Source organism: Pagrus major, chromosome 2 (genome assembly GCF_040436345.1).
Source record: "Pagrus major chromosome 2, Pma_NU_1.0".
Lineage (NCBI taxonomy): Eukaryota > Metazoa > Chordata > Actinopteri > Spariformes > Sparidae > Pagrus > Pagrus major.
Window position 1 is genome coordinate 20508766 of NC_133216.1, and position 22240 is coordinate 20531005.

At 43.0% G+C, this 22240-nt stretch overlaps 1 protein-coding gene across 1 annotated transcript in view; it reads left to right on the forward strand.

Annotated features, from left to right (window-relative positions):
• The first annotated feature begins 1832 nt into the window (after positions 1-1832).
• dner (delta/notch-like EGF repeat containing) overlaps positions 1833-22240 on the forward strand; it is a 53653-nt gene continuing 33245 nt past the window's right edge. The window contains exon 1 of the mRNA XM_073479956.1: positions 1833-2180. Coding sequence (XP_073336057.1) covers positions 1833-2180 — 348 coding nt within the window. The remainder of the gene's footprint in view (positions 2181-22240) is intronic.

Genomic DNA, 22240 nt, shown 5'->3' on the forward strand with positions numbered 1-22240 from the left:
AAATAAAGAAACTGAGGTCATAAATCTCACAGCAACTGTTGAGAGTCTGATGGAGAGGATGAGGTCAAGGTCTGCTTCTTCATGTTGAAAAGAAGGTGAGGGACTTTGTGTTGGTACGGTTCAGGTTTTTATTCTTCATATAGGATTAGTACTCTATACATATTGATGCAATTAAAGGGGCATTTCGGTGATTTAATATTAGACTAGATAAAGTTTGGGAACTTTTCAGAGACAAATATCCTGACTTTAAGTTTCTTGTTGAAGGGATAGGATCAGTCAGTTATAAAACTTACAGTCCATAATGTATATCAAAACAGCTTCTGGCTAGCTGTATCATCATCATATCCTTATATCAGTGTATCGCCACAGCAGTTCAGCAAGGAAACTTTGGAAACACTAAGATGGAAATCGGTTTTGATGCTGTTGCCTCATATTAACTCATAAACTCTGCAAAGTCAGTCAGTCAATCAATAAATGAATCAGTAAACCTCTATTTATACTCAAGAGATCATTGAAGGCTGATCCTCATTTATAATAACATCGAGTCAAAACTGAACAAAGAAAAGGACGAAAAGAAAGAAATATAAAATAATAACAGGGTGGAGGTGTCTGCTAGTAAAAAGCCATTAAAAACTTGATTTAAGTTGGATAATTTGCAAAAATATCAACACAATTAAATCAAATTTAGCAAAATGGCAGACAATTTAAGTAATATAATACAATCATTTATTGAAAAATGCAAATGCAATTATGTAAGGCAGTTGTGATTAGAATAACAAAATGTTAATACAAATCTGCTCTTCAAAACAATTGCAAATAGAGGTTGGGACATTTAACGTCGAAAAACCACTCGACCTTTGTTATGTACAGTTCATGTTGAGTTGTGTACACATCATCTCACACATTTAAAGGTAACAGTGGGTGTCGTTTGGCCGCCTGTCGCCGTGATTTCCGGGGAATCATCAGATGATACGTCAGAGAGTGAGGACGGATGCTGGCGAACGTGACTAAATGTAACGTGACTGAAATCTCAAAACCATGACCTTGTAAATGAGATAAAAGATAAAAGATAGTGTGAAGTGAAGTTGGTGTATATAGTGTTGAATAAGAGCTGACCTCTGGGACCTGTTTTGAACCACCTTGACTCCCTCCACCAGCATGAGTCTGCTGTTTTAGTCACTGCATCACCTCACTTGTAGCTACACCGCCTGTTATTCAGTTATGTTACTGGAAAAGCAGCTAATCTTATGGCAAAGCTGATGAGGATTTTCTCCATCAACACCACCACCACCAGCACCAGCACCAGCACCAGCATCCCTCCTTCTCCTCCTCCATCTTCCCAAACTACAGCCTCCCTCCCTCCTTGAAAGCCCGGCTTCAAGGAGAGGTTATGGATGATGAGACTCCAAATGAGGAGGGTGCAGCAGAGGAGAGAGGGGGAGTGTGTGTGAAGGTGGAGGTGGAGGGTGTGTGTGTGTGTGTGTGTGTGTGTGTGTGTGTGTGTGTGCGTGTGTCGTCAGCTATCATCGTCATAGTGACTCGGAGACAAAAAGGAGCGAGAGCCCTCCCCTTCTCCTCCCGCATCCCTATCTTCTCTCGCTCAGCCTCCACAGCATCAGCCAGTCTGCTCTCAGTCGTTCTGCCTGCACACAGCTGAGCCTCAACATCACAGCACACACACTCTCTCACACACACACACTCACTCAGCTCTCAGTTGCCGCTGAGCCCAGCCGGCACCAACAGCAGCAGCTTAAGCTCTGAGGAAAGCAGGAGAAAGACACACACGATAACGGAAAGAAGAGAAGAAAAGACACAAGAGTAAGAGGATCAGGATGAGGATGAGTGTGTGCAGTGTGCCGGCACTTCCCTGCTGCCGTCCCACACAGATTGCACGGAGCTTCAGGCAACCCCTGCTTCTCCTCCTCCTCCTGCTCCTGTGCAGCGGGAGCAGCAGCAGCAGCAGCATCGGGGCCGTCCCCTCTCCCTTCCAGCTGGCCCCGGACACCCCGGCCCCGGCCGAGCCCACCCCGACCCAGGCCACACCTCGCCCGGACCCCTGCGAAGGCCGACCCTGCCTCAACGGGGGCTTCTGCCTGGCACTGCCATCCGCCGGCAGGCCAGAGGACACCTGGGAGTACGCCTGTACGTGCAGCCAGGGCTTCACCGGACGCAACTGTGAGGTAGGAACACGTTCAGTTCTCAGTCTGTGAGGATCAGACACAGAGAAGAGGGTTAAGAAGTAAAAGATGTGAGGGTTTTGTGTGTGTGTGTGTTAATTTGATTGTTTGGGCTTCATGCAGAGAAAACAGGCTCTTGTCCACATTTTAAATAGTTTAAAAGTCAGTGAAAAAGGGGCTTAATCTGCTCATTATTTGTCTTTTTTAATAGGAATTCTTTCAGTTTCTTTTTGTTTTGAGACCCATTATCATTTCTCCTTGCATCTATTCACCTCTGCCACTAACTACATCAGCACTGCTCATCTCCCTGCTGAAGCCAGCGAGGGTTCACTTAGGATGATGTGTGTGTGATCAGCCTGCATCATATCTGGTTGACGGTATGCGCGAGCGTCTCCTCGCTCCTCGCTGTTGGATGTGTGTGTTTTTTTTTTCTTTTAAAGGGAGCATGTGCTGTCAATGAGACATGGAGACGAGTGCTGCGTTGCTGTGGCAACAGGAGGGAAGAGCGGCAGCAGTGAGATGCGAGCGAAGACTATAGATTTGTGTGTGTGAGTGTGTGTGTGCGTGTGTGTAACCATGTACTGTGTGAGTCGTCGAGAACATTGTGCTTCTTCTCCCGTGAAGTTTTGTTTTAACATCCGTGCAGACGGAAAGCAGTGCAAAGTTTCAGTAGATCTGGTGGTGGTGATGTTGGGTGTGTTTCTGTGCTGTGCTCTAATTTGGATGTGTAGGCCTACTGAGGTAATAAATAAATAAAATAATAAATTATGTATGGGTGAATGTATTTACATCTGGGATACTTATGACCAGCCTCAACACTGCATTCATTAACTGGAACGTCTGGCCAGTCATGAATAAGAAAAGTACTTAAAGATGCAATACGTAGTTTTGAGGAAGACATTTTAATCAGAAGAGAAAAATCGTCACTGAATAAACAAACTATGAGTTTCTTCTCCAAAACTACACAGTGCTCCTTTAAAGTTATCCATGTAATGCTACCTTGTCTCTCTGGGCACCATTTTGCATGATAGCATCATTGAAATATCAGTTTTTACCCCCTTTAATGCACCTACATCGTACTCAATCAGGTCTGCAAAATAAATAATCAACTTGAGCATCAAAAGAAAACTTTCAACTGCCTCTCACGCCCTTCATCATGCTGAGATTTGGTTTGCCAGTGAATTTAAAGGATATTATTTCACAGTTTTGTTTGATGGAAGTGATGTTAGCTGTGTCTGTACGCTGCAACGTCTGATAAGGAGACCCCAGATTTCCAGGATCCCTGGAAAAATGCAAAATATGGCTGATAACAAAATATTAGACGAGGCAGGACTGGGTTTGCTTTCTTATTAGAAGATGAGAAACGACAACAAAGACCTCCGTACATCCATTCTCTCACTTGTCCCTGAAGTTGACCTACACGCAGTCTTCACACTTCTACCCAGTCAAGGACATTCAAATGCTCTGAAGCTGCCCTCTTTTACATCACGAACCTGCTCCTCTGCTGGATTGCATGAAATTCATTTGAGCTTTACAATGAATGGACCGTGTGGCTGAGCCTCAGTAGCAAGAGGCTCGATAGTCAGCCGGGCCTCTGAGTCATGCTGGGGTGAAAGAGAGCATCCGCCAGCACCAGCAGCAGCAGCAGCAGCAGCAGCAGAGGATAAATGAGTCTGCTGCAGCATCACGGAGGGGAAACAGCAAGGTGACTGCGTGAGTTTTAGCTGAATCACCAACAGGTGGCAGCCGTATCCCCGCTTGTGTTTACATCAAGGGGGATGCATAGCGGTGAGAGCGATGTGCAGGTGTGCAGTCAGGATTGAAGCCTTTTAGTGGAGCGTTCAGCCAGGGACCTGATCACTGTCTCCTTGGCTGTCCTGGTTTCACGTCTCAGAATAGAAGGCAGCTGCAGTTTGTTACCTCTGCAGCCCGCTTCACTGCGCTCGGCTCCACACAAACCACAGAGGATGGTGTTGTCACACAGCCTGAGCTGAGGCTGGACAATACATGCAGAGAGGAGAGGAGGGGACGTTTTCATATTTTTCATGCCGAGGGGGAAACAATCTCTCATTTAGCACTGTATTCTGCTGTGAAACTCCAGCTTTATCCCTCTTATGCACCAAATCTCAGGTCCGGCACGGGCCTCAAGCTGGGTCCCGAGGGGGACTCATTGATTTTTGCCTCCCCTCCCCTCCCGCTGGTTGTTTCTTCTCCATGGAAACTGGAGCAGCAGTCAATTGAGATTTGGTAAATGACCTGATTGGCTGAGCTTGGTGCTGGTTTGCTTCCCCCCTGTCCTCTGCATGCGTCACAACACAGATGGTCCAGTAAGAAAGGAGGATGAGAAATCGAAGAAGAAGGAGAAGAAAATGAGTAGAGAAGGCAGGATTTAAGAGACGGAGGGAAAAAGCGGGAGGAAGAAAAGTATGGATCTCTTCTCAAAGAGAGTCAAGTCCTGGTTTTGGAGCTTAGCGAAGAAATAATGTTGTAAATGAGTGTCACGTACTCATCCTCTTCTCTCACTCTCTCTTCTTTTATCTCAAACTCTCTGTCAAACCTGAGGCGCCGCTCACACAGCGGGATTAGAGCAAAGACCAGGCTGAATCTGTGAAACTAAAACTCCAATAGGTTGAGGATTAAAAACGCGGTCATGCCTGTTGATTTTAGGATATTTCGCAGCATTTTTTAAATTATCTGGCTGAGTCGCTAATCCCAGTTTTGTGACTTTAGCCCCCCTGGCTGTGTTTTACACTGCAGGAATCAAAGCAGCCAAATGCAGAGCGCAGCAGCAGGCACCGAGGGGATAACAAACCTGCTGTATTTGTTGAACTCGCTGAGTTTTAATATCGGCCTGCACCTTTTCTGGATGGCTGCCTGTAAGCTGTCCTGTTGGAATTCACTGCAACTGGCCTTTCTGTGAGTTATTAGCTTCTCAGTCTTGAGCTTATTCATTATTGAAAGGCCTGTTGTTTTGCCCTGATGGATTTGGTAACTCGCTCCATAACACAATAGGGCCGTGGTGGCGCGAAACAGGGCGTCTGTCATGAAGCACGTACAGGGACGCTCAGACGTTCAGCTTTATGAAAGTAGTGGATCATAGCAGAATTTGCAGACTGAAGGGAAGTTTGCCGCCCCGGCATTATGAACACAGTTTTTTATTTCACTGTTATTTGGAAAGGGGATGTGGGACTGTACGAGGTGAAGGAGGTAGTGTCTCCGAGGAGCCGCTGAAGTAATTTAGCCGTCTCTGCAGCACATAGTTCTGCCTTCACCTAATTAGCTCGCGCAGAGCGTGTCAGAGCCGTGATGGACTGGAGGCTTTTTGATCCTCGCCATGATGATTTTTTTTACATCTCATGTGAGGGTTTTACGCCTGGTCGTTCCTTCTTCTTCAACACGTACAGCTGCTCTCTCGCTCATCCTCTGTTTCACAGCTTTATATGCATAATTTAAGTCTTCGGGCCTTTCGAAATGGGCTAGGCTGATTCTGTGTAATATTCTGAGATATACCCTACACATTTTAATTCACATTACTGCCAAGAGTTGAGAGATTGAAGCTACAGGCAGCAGGTGGTGGATTAGCTTAGCATAACGACTGGAAACAGGGTAGCCTGGCTCCGTCCAAAGGTAACCAAATCTGCTTTCCAGCACTTTTAAAGCTTAGTAATTAAAAAACTATACATATGAAAACAACATAATCCCCATACGCTTGTACAAGGGGTTATATATGTGAGTATTTCTCAGTCTGGAGCAGTTATCTCCCAGTGATGACAAGACTTCAGGAAGTCACTTCTCACAGCCAGTAAATAGCCCTAGTCAGCCTGTCCAAGCTAGGTGGATATTTTAATTTTAACTTTTGGACAGTCATGCTAGCTGTTTCCCTGTGTTTTGAGTCTTTATGCTAAGCTAAGCTAATCTTCTCCTGGCTCGAGCTTCATATTAAGCGCACAGACCTGAGAGTGGTATCATTTTACTCTCTCCGCAAAAAAGGGATAAACATATTTCCCAAATGTCAAACTATTCCTTTAAGCTCATTGCCTCATCTGTGTTATCATTTGATTTAAGAATATAGGTGTTGACTTGGCTTAAGTGACAGCACGTTGACGTATCTGTCAAAATACAACATGCGCTTCACATAACTTGATTTGCATTAAGTTAAATGTTCACACACTTGGCAGATGTTTTATCTCCTCAACACTCAGCGACAGGATAAAGATGTTGATTAGATGTTAAGATGCAAATGCAAGCGAGAAACTCGCTACCTACACCCGAGATCCTTTAAATCCTGTCGAACTGTTGACGGTAACGTTAATTTGGTACGGACAGAAAACATGTTTTTCTTTTCCAGTCAGGCTGGACGTGACCGTCATCCCACGCCCAAGTGTTAAAAAAATCCACTTTTTGACAGGACTCAGTTCAAGTAAACAAAGACGTGTCTTGAAGCTGTCATTGTAATTGTGAGAAAGAAATGTGTGTGTGTGTGTGTGTGTGTGTGTGGTGGTCAGCTCTTGTCTCCCAGGGCCGTTCACTCTGCAGCTACAGATACAGCCTGAGCTGCATCCAATTAAGCCGAGCTCAAAGCTCATCACCAGCCTTTGGTCTCTTTGAAATCCCTCGCTTGTTAGTCGGAGAGGAGACAGAAGCCACGAGGAATATGGCTCTATATAAATATATACAGTGCATATACAGTACATACAGTTTATGTGTGTATCAATGGACTCTCTCGTCCTTTTTCCTACAGAGGGACGTCTTTTTATTGCTCTATTCAGTGACGCACTTCTGTTGAACTAAGTTTTAAGGCAGTGTTGCTTGATAAATGAAACAATTCATTAGTTATCAATATGTAACTGATCCATCAGCTGATTGTTTCAGATCAAAATCAGGATGTTTGTTTTAAAGGTGCAGTAAGTGAATCTGGAGAAAGGCAGTTGATTGGTGAATCTCATTCACAGGATTGAGTTGTTCGCCAACGACCCAAAGCGTCAGTGTCTGACGACAGGACTCAACAATCCACCATCTTTCTCCGGAAACGCTCACAAGCACTAACAAGCACGAGCGGCTGCCTCGGCTATCAAAGCAAAGAACAGAGAAGCTCGGATCACAGCGCACACAGAGGAAGTGCAACTTCAAAGATAACGTCTCAGGATGCCATCATCTTTACATCGCAATTAGTTGTTTGCTCCTGTGTTTATGTTCAAAATCTGAAATATTTAGCCTGTAAAGTAATTCTGTGTGTGTCACATATAATTGTCAACAGTTTAGACGAGACGAACCACAGTCATCATCACGTCAAGATGTCAAATATGTTGACACAATATTATTTGGTAGCGTCCTTTAAAGGATCCTGTGATTGTGATGATAATAATAATAAGGATGAGAACAAATGTTATTCTCTTTTATATCTTCTTTCTTTATTTATCAGTGTTTCTTCTCTTAAACGTCACTCTTCTATTTCTGAATATAGAGGCTTTTCAAAGTTGTTTCTGATGACTACTGCGATATTTCTGTCTCCCTCATTGTTGCACTCAAAATACCTCTCAGCACTGTTACTGAAGTCACTGTTAAGGATATCACAATTTCTAAAATGCCTCACTAGCATCCTGTAGATGCTACAATGTTCATCGCACCCTAAAATATAAAAGAGACAGCTCAGATGTGGAATCATTAAAATCAAAGCAGTTCATCTGAAGCATGAAGGGACATGTGTCTTGTAGATTATAAGATATCTTGTGAGCATGGATGCAAGAAGTAGGAGTGGTGAGGGGGCTGCGGTACCACGAAGTGATGAAGTAAAGCCTGAAGTTGCTCTTCACTTCTGTGGTTTATCAATCAAGTGTAATAACTATACTGCAGACTGGAGTCTCTGTTAACAGGGTTAGGGTTAAGTTAATGTATAACATATGCCGAATTTTCAAGCAGGCCCAAATGATTAAGAATTTGTCATAGACAGCGTTTTACAAAGTTTAGAAAGTTTCTTCAAACTCAACAGCTCACAAAATTGAGAGATTTTATAAGGGAGTCTGGGGAATATCTCTCCTTCTTCATCTCCTTGCTGTTGTTGACTGTAGCTGATGTGGCTGCTTTGACCTGTGGTGTGTTGGTGTTCCAGTTTGCCGTCTGCTGTGGCGCAAAATGTTCTCAAATTGTCGTGTAATAACTATTATGTATAAGTCATTCTGGCCCATTTAAAGTAACACAAAAAACATGAATGTCGCGCACCACTTACAATGACGTCATTGCATAGACCGACCCCTCAGCACCCCCTACTGTGAATGACTTCCCGCATCCCTTCTTGTGAGCATGAAAGTAAATTGTCACGGTAATCGCAGTCAAAGACGGTAAACAGCATCAAACTGTTGCATCATTTGCAAAAGGGAAACATGCACATCCGTATGTAATCAGTTACTGATGGTTTGATGAAAGCAGGGATGGTACTTTGGTAACAGGCTGCTTATAACCCTGCTGGTGCCTTTGATACAGCAGCTACCCATCAGCAACAAAAAGAGTCTCCTTTGAGCTATTATCACTGAGCTATCGCCGCTATTCATGTTGATGTCCTTAGATGTTACGAGGCGGGCCGCGCTGCCTTTGAACAGGAGGGCTCGTGGCCAATCGCTTTGGTCATTTCCATATCACACATCACCTGGCCTTTTGATCTGTGGGAAGTGCATGAGGAGGTGGCGGTATGATGGGTTGGTGAGGCCTGATACATATGGATGACGGAGGCCTGAAGTGGACGTGTGCGGCTCAATACCAAGTGCTTGTGCTGTGGCTATCGATCGCTACAGTAATCTAATGTATGGCTCCGTTATGACAGCTGAAAGTCATATATTTGATTTAGTTTTGCTTGATGTGTTCAACCAGGTCAAATATTTGCATTTTTAGCCCCGCTAGCAGTGAGATTCTAGAGATGGCTGCCCACCATTTTGGTCCACATGCAAGTATCTCAACAATTATTGAACGGATTGCTGTGAAATTTTCTACAGACGTTCACGATCTCTGGCGAAGGAATCCTGCAGAGTTTGGTAGCCCCTGACTTTTCCTCTTGTGCCACCATGACTTCACATATGTGAAGTAATTCCACTTTTGGATTGACTGGTGATCCCTTCAGTTTTCTTCTAGCCCCGTCAGGTCAAAATTTCACTTTGTCCATCAGACTGAATCACTGTGAAAACACTGTTGATGATCTCTGTTGTCGTTTTCAGCCAACTGTAAGGTTTGAAGATAAAGTTTACCTATCTGATGTTCCTGCTGAGCTTATTTTACAGTATGTACTGAGTCGCTTTGCTAGCATCTTTGATGAGCTACCACTAAATCTACCCAATAGCTAATGTCTAACTATCTAATTAACTGCTTGTTCTTGGTAAACTGAAGCTGTCATTTAGTCTGCGGCCAAATTGGTAAATAAGCTAATGTTAGTTAGCTGGGAGGCTAACGATGAGATATTAAATGAAATATTAGAGCATCAAACATGCATTTTACCCTTTTAACTATCATGAAACAATGATTGTACAGCGAGGGGAGACTAGGGGGCAGTTGTGACAATTTTTGATTCTGATGTCTTTACTCATGCACCTCTTGTATTATTTGGATACAGTTTTGATGGAGGTAACTTGTATCTGTGTTCTACTCGTCATCAAATGTTTCTACGATCAATGTTAGAGTCACAATAGTCACTTTATACTCTGTATATTCACTCACACCAAGGACCACAATACTCTTCCAAGAATATAGATACAGGTCTAGACATCAGTTTGTTTGTCAGCAGGCAGAGAGGGATCATCACTATAATAAACACAGGGATTTCAACTGCACACAAAACACTTTTCTTACATTGTCATAAAAACAAATCATCTAATCATCTGTTTTGATGTTGTTACTAGGCTGCACATTGTTTTGACGGTGTTGGAAGCAAATGTAACACAGCGTGACTCGACTCATGAAACAAGCCACCCCGCTGGCTCGAAACAACAAAGCTAACATTTGACAAAGATATCAAATGGTCGACAACAGAATGGTCAGCAGAACCAGACAGATTTGAAATTGGTAGACACTTAAGGTTAAGAGTGTACGTGGAAAATACTAACGATGAAAAAAATCACCTCAACAATGAGTTTTGGCAGAAAAACTTGGACAGGTATGAGACATCAGTCTGTCTGTTGGCAGGCAGAGAGGTATCATCAGAGACCACGTGCAGTATGAATATCACGGCTCGGCATCTTCTGCTTCAAGCAACTGAAACTGAGGTTTTCTACCCAGCTCTTGTTCTTGTAGCCTTAACAAACATTGCGATTGGTTTGAGCAAATATTTGAATTGAAAATCTGATTAGTCTCAGCTGCACTTTGTGTTTAATAACAATAACAACATCCTGAACTAAGACGGTTAAAGGGATAGTTCAGGTGTTTTGATGCAGGGTTGTATGAGGTGCTTATCCCTACTAATACACCGACCTGCAGTAGACGATGGTCAGCTCGCCCCCCTGTGCGGTACCAGCTGGGGCCCAAGAAAATATATTCACTGTAAACATGTTAGCTTGTTGACGTTAGCATTTGTGCAATAGCACATTGCTGCTACGTAGCATGGCTGTAGACTCTTATTTAAATAGTAAATCTCTCTATATTTCAGGACACTCTACACCTGAATCCCTAAAAGTAAAAATGCCAAATGTATTATCCAACCACAAGACAGCTGAAGGCAAATATTATTCACAAGACAAGACAGCACACTTTGAAGGTAATGTGTACACACACCTCTGCCAGCTACGATTTAAACATAATAAAATCTGTCAGACTACAGTCATGTTTCATCTCTGCTTCTCCCTCGTGCTTTTTTCATTCTTGCTTCCCTAACTACAGTCTAATCACTTGCTGCATTTTTCAAGCACTCCTGACTGCTCGCATATCTGCCAGCCATATTTCTTATTTTATCGGCGCCACTCATCATGAGGAGAGCTCTTATCTCTGCGTCATTGGCTCTTTAATTTTCCTTGAGTCTGGCGGAGAAACTTCCCTCTCTGTCCTGGATAGAAATGAAGTCATTACATTTCCCCCAGTGGTTTAGTTTAGGTGTTTTTTATTGCTTTTTGTCTGCCCTCATTGCTATTTTTATCTTTAATGGAGAAGCGAATTGTGTCACCATCCAGAGTATAATGTCAAAAAGGGCAGAGCAGCTCTTACTCAGCAGCAGTTCACCCCTATAATAACCCTCTGCTCTGACACTATCATTGTACTGTCGCTCCTAATGACCGGTCTTGTTGTTGCTGCTGTCAACATAATGAGCGTATGCGACAGGAGGCAGTTGTGTGTGTGTGTGTGTGTGTGTGTTTGAGGTGGAAATCATGAATCCTTGTGCTGATTCGAATCATTCTGATCACTTCAGTCTCGTGGTCAGTGACTGTGTAGTTCACAACTTTTTTCCTGAGCTAAGCGTTTCGCTGAGACTGAGCCGTTTTGTTAAGAAGTAGATGAAAACAAAACCGTGTTATTAATAAGATGTTATTAATCCCATTTGTTGTTCCCACTTGGATTCATACATACAGAGTAACACTAAAATATAGTGTTCAATTACACATAAACACACAAGTGCATTTATTATGTCCATATTTCCTCACGCTGCAGCCTCCGAGTGTTTCTGACTCAGTCCCAGCTGCTCTCGCCCACACTCAAATGTTGTTTTTGTTTGTGTCTAATCTTATTTCTACACCCCACACCGCTCACAAATAGCAGTAAATGCGGTGATAAACATAAATAAATGTGGCGTCAGGTATTCAGTGGGGATGCAGTCGGCAGCTGAGGAGTGAGGAGTTGGGATAAAAGTGATGTACATAATGTGTTTTTTAGATCAAGACGATCGACTCGCTCCCATTTCCTCAAGCTCCCGAGGATAGAAATGGGCTGTTTGGTGATTTTAGCATGGTAGCTGGATTGCAAGTCAACAGAGAGCAGAAGTCACGCCCCCCTTCCAGTTTGCCCCATGGGATCTTATTTCGGGAAAGCTTTGTATAGTGGTGAATGGAGAGAGACAAATCGCGTTAGTGACGTCCTCTCGTTGAATGCTCACCAAAACCTGTAACTTAAACCTTGTAGAGTCAGTCCTCCACATTAGCAGCTCACAGAACTGACAACTCTCGTTTCACATGACTGCAGTTGTCAATATGGACAGATTTATTGTTGGCGGCCATGTTGGTGTTGGTGACACGTGTTGAGTCAGACTTTGCAGTTCACTGAACGGTTTCACACAAAACTAGGTGATATTTTACTTTATTTACGACAAGCTGCGACTTTCTTGACTTGGAAAATGACTTTTTAAATTGACAAACATCATGTGTGTGATTCACAATTCAAGCGGTATGAAAAAAATATTTGTCCCTCCCCATTGAGTATTGTACAATTTCTTTTCCAAAATAAGGTACCATGAGGTCCACAGGAAGGGGCGTGACTGGCTATGCAGAGATGGTTGGTCAGGGCTCAAGGAAAGAGGAAACACAAATCCACGAGGAAACATACTCGGACACCACAGATTCTGATCCATACGAGTGTGTCTGAGTGTACAGCAGAGTTAGAGAGTGTGTCATCCTCTGCTCTGTTTCCTCCTTCCCTCCAAATGACGGTGACTCAGTAACAGATGCAGAACTGACTCCTGCTGTCACACACACACAACATGTCGGTTAAGTTGATCTGACAATGTGTTATTTAATGAAGCCAACTGGGAGGCAAGCCAGTATGCTGCAGTGTCTGAGTGTGTGTGTGTGTGTACTGATGTGTGTCCTGAACTTCCTCTGTTAGCTGCCAACAATAAATGCCAGCTTAGACCAAGAGAGAGAGAGCACCTCCGACAGACAGAGGAGCGGGGCGCAGTCACCAGCCTCAAGCGTTGGACACAGAGATTAGCTCGTATTAACAGCTGGGCCTGTCTGCCAGTTGATAGGAAAGGAGCTGTGGAAAATGTGGCTGTCGTCTGGGGATTGTGCTGCAAATGTATTCATCAAAAAGTGAATTTTCAGTCTTAAAGAATGAACAAGTTCGCCAAAAATTGGGTTTTTGTGAAAAGCGAGACTAATTATAGAGGGAGGAAGGTTCTAACGTGAGCGTGCACGTCAAACCAAAATGTTCAAATAAAATAAATGATGTGACGCAGACTCAGGTTGTTTTTTATAGACTGTTACATAAATATATTTCACATAAATCTACCTCATTCATATTCAAATTATAAATTGTAAGCATTATGTGATGTTTTCACAAAACTGAAGGTTTTTTTTTAGATGTTCTTCAATTAAATTAAGTTTGGATTTAAGAACTTTTCATGCACTTCTTTGTAATTTGGTTGCATTGTTATTTTGTTCAGTCTTCAAGATCAGTACTTCAATTTTTACTTTCAAATTTTAACTTTTCTTTTACAGTTTACAGTTTACAATCCCAGCTGTCTCTATATTCCTAATGTTGGTCTCCTTTCACCAGAGGCTCGCACTCCTGTAAACATTAATGGCCGCCTCCTCGGCTGAGCTGTTACATTAGCTAGCTTACTTTGCCAAAGCTAAGCTGCCTCGATGCACTCTGCCCTTTGCGAAAGAAAATAGTTCCCACATGAAATTGCTCACAACAAGGTCTGTGGATTATCTTGAGCAACTTTATCATTATTTCTGGAGAGGGACATTGTTGTTGAGTTTTTTATCGTTGGGATTAAACGTCTTGAGGCTACCATGACCACCATAACAGCTGAGTGGCATCTAGTTTTATCAGGGCCCTGACACGATGGTGACGATGAAGACGATGGTGCTGGCCTTCAAGGCCGTCAACGGAACTGCACCCATCTACCTCCAAACACTGGTCAGACCACACGCCCCAGCGCGAGCACTTCGCTCTACTACATCAGCTGGCCGGCTAGTACCGCCATCGCTGAGGGCAAACAAAGGCCGCTCAGCGAAGTCGCAACTCTTCTCTGCTCTGGCACCTCAGTGGTGGAACGAACTCCCGACCAATGTCAGGACAGCAGAGTCACTCGCCATCTTCCGCAAAAGACTCGACCCCGCATAGCATGACACACTGGGCCAATGGTCGGCCAATGTCGGGGTCATCAGTGAGCATCTGTGGCCTCAGTTGTTGCAGTATGTCCAGCACAGTTGGCACTAGACGGCCCTTGCTGGCAGCTTTTTGGCTGATTGAGTGTATAGAATCGGTGGCGAAATCACTCTGACTGGATGATTTCGCGGATGTTGGATGTTGGATGTTGGATGTTGGTTTGGTGTGTCTGGGTCCTCATGTTGCAGAGAAGGCAGACGCCTCTATGACTGATATCTTCAAAACTGTGTCAACTCACACCAAAAGATGGATAAATAGCACGACAGGTAAGAGGAAAAATATCTATTTATGTTTTGTTTTTGGCAACTCTGCCCCGGAATCATACGGTGGTACTGTCGGTTCTGATCATCCTTCCTGTCACCCCGCTCCGTCTTCCTGTCATCATTGGAGCATGTTCTGTAGGCGGTGTTGCAGATCGCTGTCAGATGGTCTGGAGCTCCTCAAACAGAATGGAGCGCTGCGTCTGCGCTGTCGTCACTTCAAAAAGCATTTGCTCCCACAAAAGCCGGTGGGAGGACAGCGTTGATACATGTCCGGTGTCGCCTCCCACTATGAGGCCCAGTTTTCGATGCCGTGCCCCCATTGCTCTTCTGGGGTCTCCATGGCAACAGTGCAATGACGAGGGGAGCTAAAAGATCAACAGGTGGAGAGTACATAACACAGAAAATGTCAGAGCTACTTCCTGTACATGTTTTTGTTATTCAGAAAGGGAGCAGAACAAATCCTGTGGCCCACATTAAGCACACTGGGCACTCAGTAGGAGGTATGACATGTTTTCTATGTTGCTAGTTGGTACGATCCAGATATTCCCGTGAAAAATAGCCCTCCAGTTGTTACCTGACTTCCTGAGAGGCAGGTAAAATGAACGGTGATAATTTATGTCAGATTTTGTGGTGACAATGGGAACAGGATGTTCCACTTCCAGCATTGCAGTGACTAATTCCCTGTGGCAGCAAGACCAACTCCAGACCCATTTTTAGCCTGACATGAAGCAAAGAGGGATTTTGGTTATTTTAATAAATGCCACGACCAATTTAAAACAATAAAATGTGACCTGAAAATCACAGTTTTTCAGAATCAACGAGACGCCTCGTGTCTTTGATTTAGTGCCTGAAACTGTTTTGCTTTCATGCCCGCGCCTGTTTAATCATGTCAGCGGTAGGTGTCACCTGTTTTTTCTTACAGTGGATATCTTGTTTTGCAAGGAACCTTCTGTGTATGTAGGTCAGAGCGAGCGGCAGGCTCATAGATCACCGCACAGAATGACATCCATCTCCACCAGCTGTGGCCTGAGAGAGAGAAAGACGTTTATATTGCATTATAGTGTTTTTCTCCTTCCTGCAGAAAGACATTTATTTATGCTATAACCGCAAACCACAGAGCACATATATCCAAACCTGTTACTCTAAATTTACTGTAATGTATAATAACTAATGTTCCTGCTCCTCAGTAAGTCAGATCGCAGTGGGCAGTGACTTTTTATGCAGAAAGTAATGATGAAACAGCATGTCATACAGAGAGACAGCTTAAAAGCCAGGAGGAGGGCGTCCATCCAAATCATTAAGTCTTCTGTGGAGCACAGCAGAGGCTGCATCTGATTTAATGGTTTAGAGAAGGCAGCAGAGAGAACAGTACAGCAACAGCTGCTGCGCACATAGTTATTGCTGCAATGTCCTTGATATCTAATGTATGAGCGACACACTTACAGTATGTCTACTGTCAGACCACAACTGCACAGATAGATGTAACTGACATTTCATACTGCAGATGATAAACCATCACCATCACCTCAACCACGGCAGATAAACATGCACACATCATGCATGGATGTTAATTTATTGAGTACCAATCTAAGACCTAAAGGGTTTATGTCTCGTTATATTCAAGAGAAGCTCTTTAGCCGATATCTTCAAAACTTGGCAATTCACACCAAGAAGATCTAGATAGATAAGTAGCACTACAGGTAAAAGAATATGTATTTTTTGATTTTGGGGTGAACTGTCCCTTTAATGTAGCTGCATATCCTTTTGAGGTAGGTTGTCTTGGACCCAAACGCAGACACACAGGCAGACAAGTAACTTAATGAAAAAGCGAGCTTTAATAACCAAAAGCAGAAAATCCAAATCCAAAAAATGTAGCAGCAAAAGGAAGATAACAAAACAGGACGCATCCAGGAAACAAAAGCAAAACAGTAAAAAAAAACAGAAATAGCGTGGGGAATCAGGAACCAAAAGCCAGAAACATGACAGGAGGATGGGAGAGGGAGACACAGGAACACAAGGACGACAACAGACGAACTGACAAACAGAGAGGGGAAGACAAGGACTTGAATACACAAGAGGCAAGGAGGAAAAGGAGGAAATGAAAAGCAAAACATGACACATGAGGACAGGACTTCAAAATAAAACAGGAAATAACAAAACCAAAAACTATGACATAAGTAGGAGTAGTACACTTTAGGTGAGTTTGGTGTCCAAAAAGGAGTTGTGAACAAATGTCAACATACTCACTCCAGATGGAAGAAACATGGTGGGAAAACCAGGAACACTTGGCCCAAAAGACATTATGTCCTGTATCGAATGAACTGAGTCACGTGTTAGAAGTTACTCTTCCTTTATTCGTGCCACTGTTCACATTGTAATTTGTTTCATTTAGATTCAGTCTACTCTGCTGGTGTAAACATGCCAGTTTGATTTTGTTTGCAGTGTGAACCTCCTGTTCTCAGATCATTTAAGCTTTGCATGAAGACAACACTGCATCATTTCTCCATAAACAGATGCCACACAAGAAAATCACTCCAGCTTTTTGGACGCTTGTCCAAACCAAAGTCTAATTTTCTGCTTCAGTTAGCTCACTCATATGTTTTCATCATGAACTAATTCATATTTATTTAATAATATAATGAAACATCGGATCGAGCAGCTGACAGTCTTTGTTAAGGACTGTTAGTGTCTAATTCTTGTCTGTCCGCTAAAGTGCTGCCTTAGTTTCGCTGTGTTGTAGTCAGCTGTAGTCGTGACTGCTAACATTACTACAGTCTCACCACTGGGATGGAGTCACAGCTGATCGAGAATAACTGCCGTGTTGTGAGGAGCCCTCACTAGAGAAATTATCTATAAAGCAGACACACTTGCTGTCACTGTAATGTGTGAACGCTGCACACGGGAGATGTAATACAAAACAACAAAACACCTTCTATCTGTCAGTGCAAGAGCGGCTTCTGATCCATTTAGTCCCCGTCTGATAGAATGAGAAGACAGACAACTGTGTCCCAGCCCTCGAGAAGAGACGCCCGAGTCCCCTGCAGCCCCGGCTCTTCTTGGATAGGTATAAATAGATCCTCGCAGCACCTCCTCTCTTAAATCACTCTCCTCTCACTTAGTATTCCTCCTCTTCTCCACCTCGTCTTCTTGATTTCATTTCCTTGCATCAATCTCTCTGTCGGTTTTTTTTGACATTTGAGAGGTAATTGTCTTCTGAGGGGTGAGCAATCACGGGAGGTTATTTAATGTCATTGGTTTGATAACAGCACTGCGACCCTCGCGGAGCAGAGTGAGCGTCCTCCCGCTGCGTGTCGGCTTTTGATTGACAGATTTTCCGCAAAAACAATAAAACTCCAATCAAAAGCTGAGGAGAGGAAGAGACAAAATGCGGTGATGTAAAGTAAGTTTCCCCTCATTAGCATGTTTTTTCCACCGCACCTCTATTTACATCTATTTATGCATCAAGGCCACATTGAAATTTATCAAGGTGCTCGGCCATGTTTGTGTTGGCTTCATGGATCCAATTTTTGAAAGAGGGGTTGCGCTTTGAAGCCGCCGGGCCGGGAAGTGATCAGGAAGTTTGAGAGGGAGGGAGGGATGGCAGCCGCTTTGATGTGCAGAAATAGATAACATTAAAGGCATCGCTAAAAAAAAACAAAACACTTTTCTGGCCACAACGCACGTTACGAGTTGGTACAACCACTTGGATGAATATGAAGCAGATGGTTGCAGATCCCAGAATGGTTTGGGGTATGAGCTCCTCTTCTGCTTACGGAAGAGGCGATCGCAGGGAAATTCAATTCTGCGAGCCAAATTTAGTTAAGAACGATCCTTTTTAGAAAGAACCGTTGCGTAGTTTTATATAAACAGAGGTAATAGTGAACACGTATTGTGGCAGAGATGGCAACTCATCAATAAGATGCGTCACATGGCTCGCTCTGATGCACAAAATCAGTTTTAGGGAAGTAATTTCTTCCTCTAGATTCAGATAATGTGTACTTTAATAACCTTTGAGCAAGGCTTGTTAGTGGTATCAGCAGGCAGCTCTTAGGACTGAGTGAATGAGCCTAATCCATCTTTCTTCTGCTACACCCCCTCAGGCTTCGCTGTGAATAATAATGTGTTTTATGATGCTGCATGAGGGCTCAACAAACTTTATGGGAGTTTGGCTCGTTGGTCTTTTTAATAATGTATATGTAATATTTTCACTGTTTTTGTATATCTGGTGGATAGCTCTGTACAGTTTTCACATATGGTTGGACGGTTAGAAAAATGTTTTAAGGTAACAATAATCAATGTTTTTTAAAGTGTCTTCTCTCTTCATCATCTGTTCTCAGTGAATGTCAAGTTGTGAGAAGCAACACCCCAATAACAATGCTCTGCTTCTGCTGGATGTGTGAGGAATTGTTTGGTCACACATCTGCCACATAAATTAAAGGAGCGATATGTATGAACTTAAGTTGAAAACGTTCAAAAACTCACTCAAATTATTAATTATTACAGTTTTAAGATGTCAACGTCTTTACGTTACAGAGAAAGCTACTGAAGTTAGCACGGTAACCAGCTAGCCTCAGCCCATCCCGGTCTAAAGCTCCTGCGCTGGCAATATCAACCAATGACGTTACATTAAAACCTGGTTACAGAGTTGGAGGCGGAGCTCCATTCATTGCTCAGCTGGCACATGAAACCAAAAAAGTCAAGACAAGTAAGCTTATGGGAAAAAGTTTTTTTGGGCCCCAGTGCAACACGTGATGTTGTCATGACACGGTTTGGCAACTATGAAAGTTGACTTAAAAATAATTCCTGGCTGCATGGCTAACTGAGCTAACTAGCTAAGGGCAGCTATAATTAGTAGCAGTTAGCAGTTACTTTGGTGATACTTTGTTTTGAGTATGAATTTGACAGGTGGCCAATTCTTACATATTGCACCTTTAAAAGGTGACAGGTTTATGCATGTTTAAAGGAGTATTAATTGTTTTTTTTCCACTCGGGGTCAGAAGAACAAGCTGAAAATACCTCGTGGACACCTCACTTATCTGTTTCAGCAAAGTTTCGATTTCCACATCCAGGAGACGAACAGAAACATTAGCATTGATTTGGAGTCGCGTTGCAGAATTGTGGTCTGGAAAACCAAAATAATAATCGAAAAGGTAATAAATCTCTGTGGGTTTGACACTGAGCGACCCCTTTTCACACACAAGTCTATTGTTAATATGAGGAATTCAAAATGACTGCAGCTTTAACCTCTCGGTCAGTTGTTCATTGTCAGAGATCACCTCGTCTTCCTGCTTTAGCTCTGTCTGAGACTTGTCAATCATCCCACAGTTAGCAGGACTGACAGCTGACACTCTTCATTCCAGTTTAATGTCCAACCCAAAGTGGCTTACAAGATGAAACGTGATCGAATGCATGATTTATACAAGTTGGTGAAGACTGCAGCCCTTTTTCAACCACACTCGTGAAGACAACTGAGTAGAAACTGATTTTTTTCGTTGTTGTTTACGTGAGGAAAACATACAGCGTTTACTGAAGGAGATCGATGCGGCAGAGTGATTGTATCGATAGTTCACGGTGTTGAAGCTGCAGAACTGGATTTTCACAGGATCTGTTGCTGGTGAACAGAACAAACTGGGCCACCATTTAAGACTACTTGTTCCACTGCGCTCGAACCACAAGAAGACATCTGGGCATGTGGGTCATTTGTCTTTTCATTCTCTCTTTGTACCATTTTTTGATTTTCAATATTGCAGCAGCACAAATCATGCTGACAAAACAACAACAACAAAAGCTTTTCAATCTTTATTTCCCAGCGGGGATCATCAAAGTGTCGACTGATCTGTTCTGTTTTGTGTTCCTTCTCTCAAGATTTTTGGTTACAATAAATCTTTATTAAAGTACTTGAAACAGCCTTGTTTGCACCTCAGCTCTTATATCACTTGACAGCTGCCCCTCTCCTCTCAGTTAATGATTTGGCCTGTGGCCTCTTTTCTTTTACAGCCGTGTTTCTTAAACTAAGGCACAGTCCCTAAAATGGGTCACCGGTCTGCTTCTATCGGTTCTTCTTATGACAAGAGCATTAATATATTTTAATGAGCCCGAGTCCCAAGACAACAACACAATTATTCAGTTTCACTCCAAGGCTTAAAAGATTAAAATGTTATTTGACGATATCTGTGCCTTTATTCTTTGTCCGACGATCCAACTGTCTCCGCGACAGAAACAGTCTAAAAGCATCCTGCACATTTTAAAGGAGAGTAACAGTGGAGTACATCCTACCAATCACCTGCTCCTTCATTCATGACCGTGATAGAAATGAGGAAAGTCTCCGGCTGAGCGTCTCAAACGGCGCCTTTAAGTCGTGTCTGTGCTGACAGCAGACGTGATGAAGCTGGATCACGAGGGGTTTCATGCTGGGTGGATTTCTGACTGATTGGTGAAATAAATCAGAACAATAATAATGTCTGCCTGGGATAATGACTAAATATTGCTTAAATGCTAAAACAGAAGCTCAAAATACCCAATTACCCTGTTACTCAAGATTATTGAGTTGAAGCTAAACAACTGGAGCGCTCAGAAAAATAAAATAGGCCTAGCGGATGTTCTTATGTTGAGGTGACAGTGCTAAACACTGGTGACGCTGAAGTCACGAGACTGCAATAGTTTGTTTACAGCGTAACGTTAGCTTTTTCATTCGTGATGCATTGTGGGATACTTTGCCATCTGAAACACACTGCTTCTTCACAGCTCAAAGTTGCTGTGGCTAACGGGTTAGCCAAGAAACAGCCTCTCGGTTGACACACAGCAGCGTTAGCATTTAGCTGGGGTTGTGTTTATCGCCACATGACAAAGTAAGTCCAATATTTACTTTACATTACATTTTGTTCTTCACCGACTCTTGAGGAAACTGGGTCTTTAGCTTGAGCGAGACCTTCCTTACTAGCTAGTCGCTAACTTTGTCTGCTGCTTGGTGCTAAGCAGGACAGGTAGCCTAGCTTAGTGTCCATGTATTTAACGCTTTTTCACTGAAAAATGTGGGTTTTGATGATTTGTGACTCCAGTAAACAATACAGTCTGCTTTTTTACAGTATTTGATAATTACCAGCAAAGTTTTGACTCTCATTCAATGTTCCTCTTTTTTGTCTTGTAGGCTAAATCCAGGCCTTTTTCCCATTTCAGAGTTTTGTCTTGTGTCCATTTTTAAGGGATACTCACACTTAGCCTGTCTTTTAATGTCATGATTTGGTGTTTAAATTATCCATATTTATTTTAAAAGTGCAGCTGTTTCGTACAGTGGATTGACTTTTTGGTCAAAGGGAAGCAACCTTACCATAGCAGCCATCTTGGTTGTGACATGGTGGTGAAATGTATTTAGCTTATTCAGTTTTTCAGGCGTATAGTACATTTTCATTTTTAAGAAACTGCGTTTGTTTCAAGACACTAAATGTCAAACGTCCTCGGAGTTGAAGTGAAATGACATTTCTGACAGTGTCGGTGCATTTGTTCATATCTCATCAACAGTAAGCCACAGTGTCAGCTGCTCACAGAGTTTGAAATTAAAACTTACGGGATCCTAAAATACTCACATTTGCAGTGACTCATCGAGTCTCTCAGTTTTAGTCGACACTTAAGCAGTTACTCAGCTGGTTTCCTGTCAGTCCTTTGTATTATGGAAAGGAAGAGAGAGATTAGACTCGCTTGCAAAAATGTTGATCCTCTTGCGAA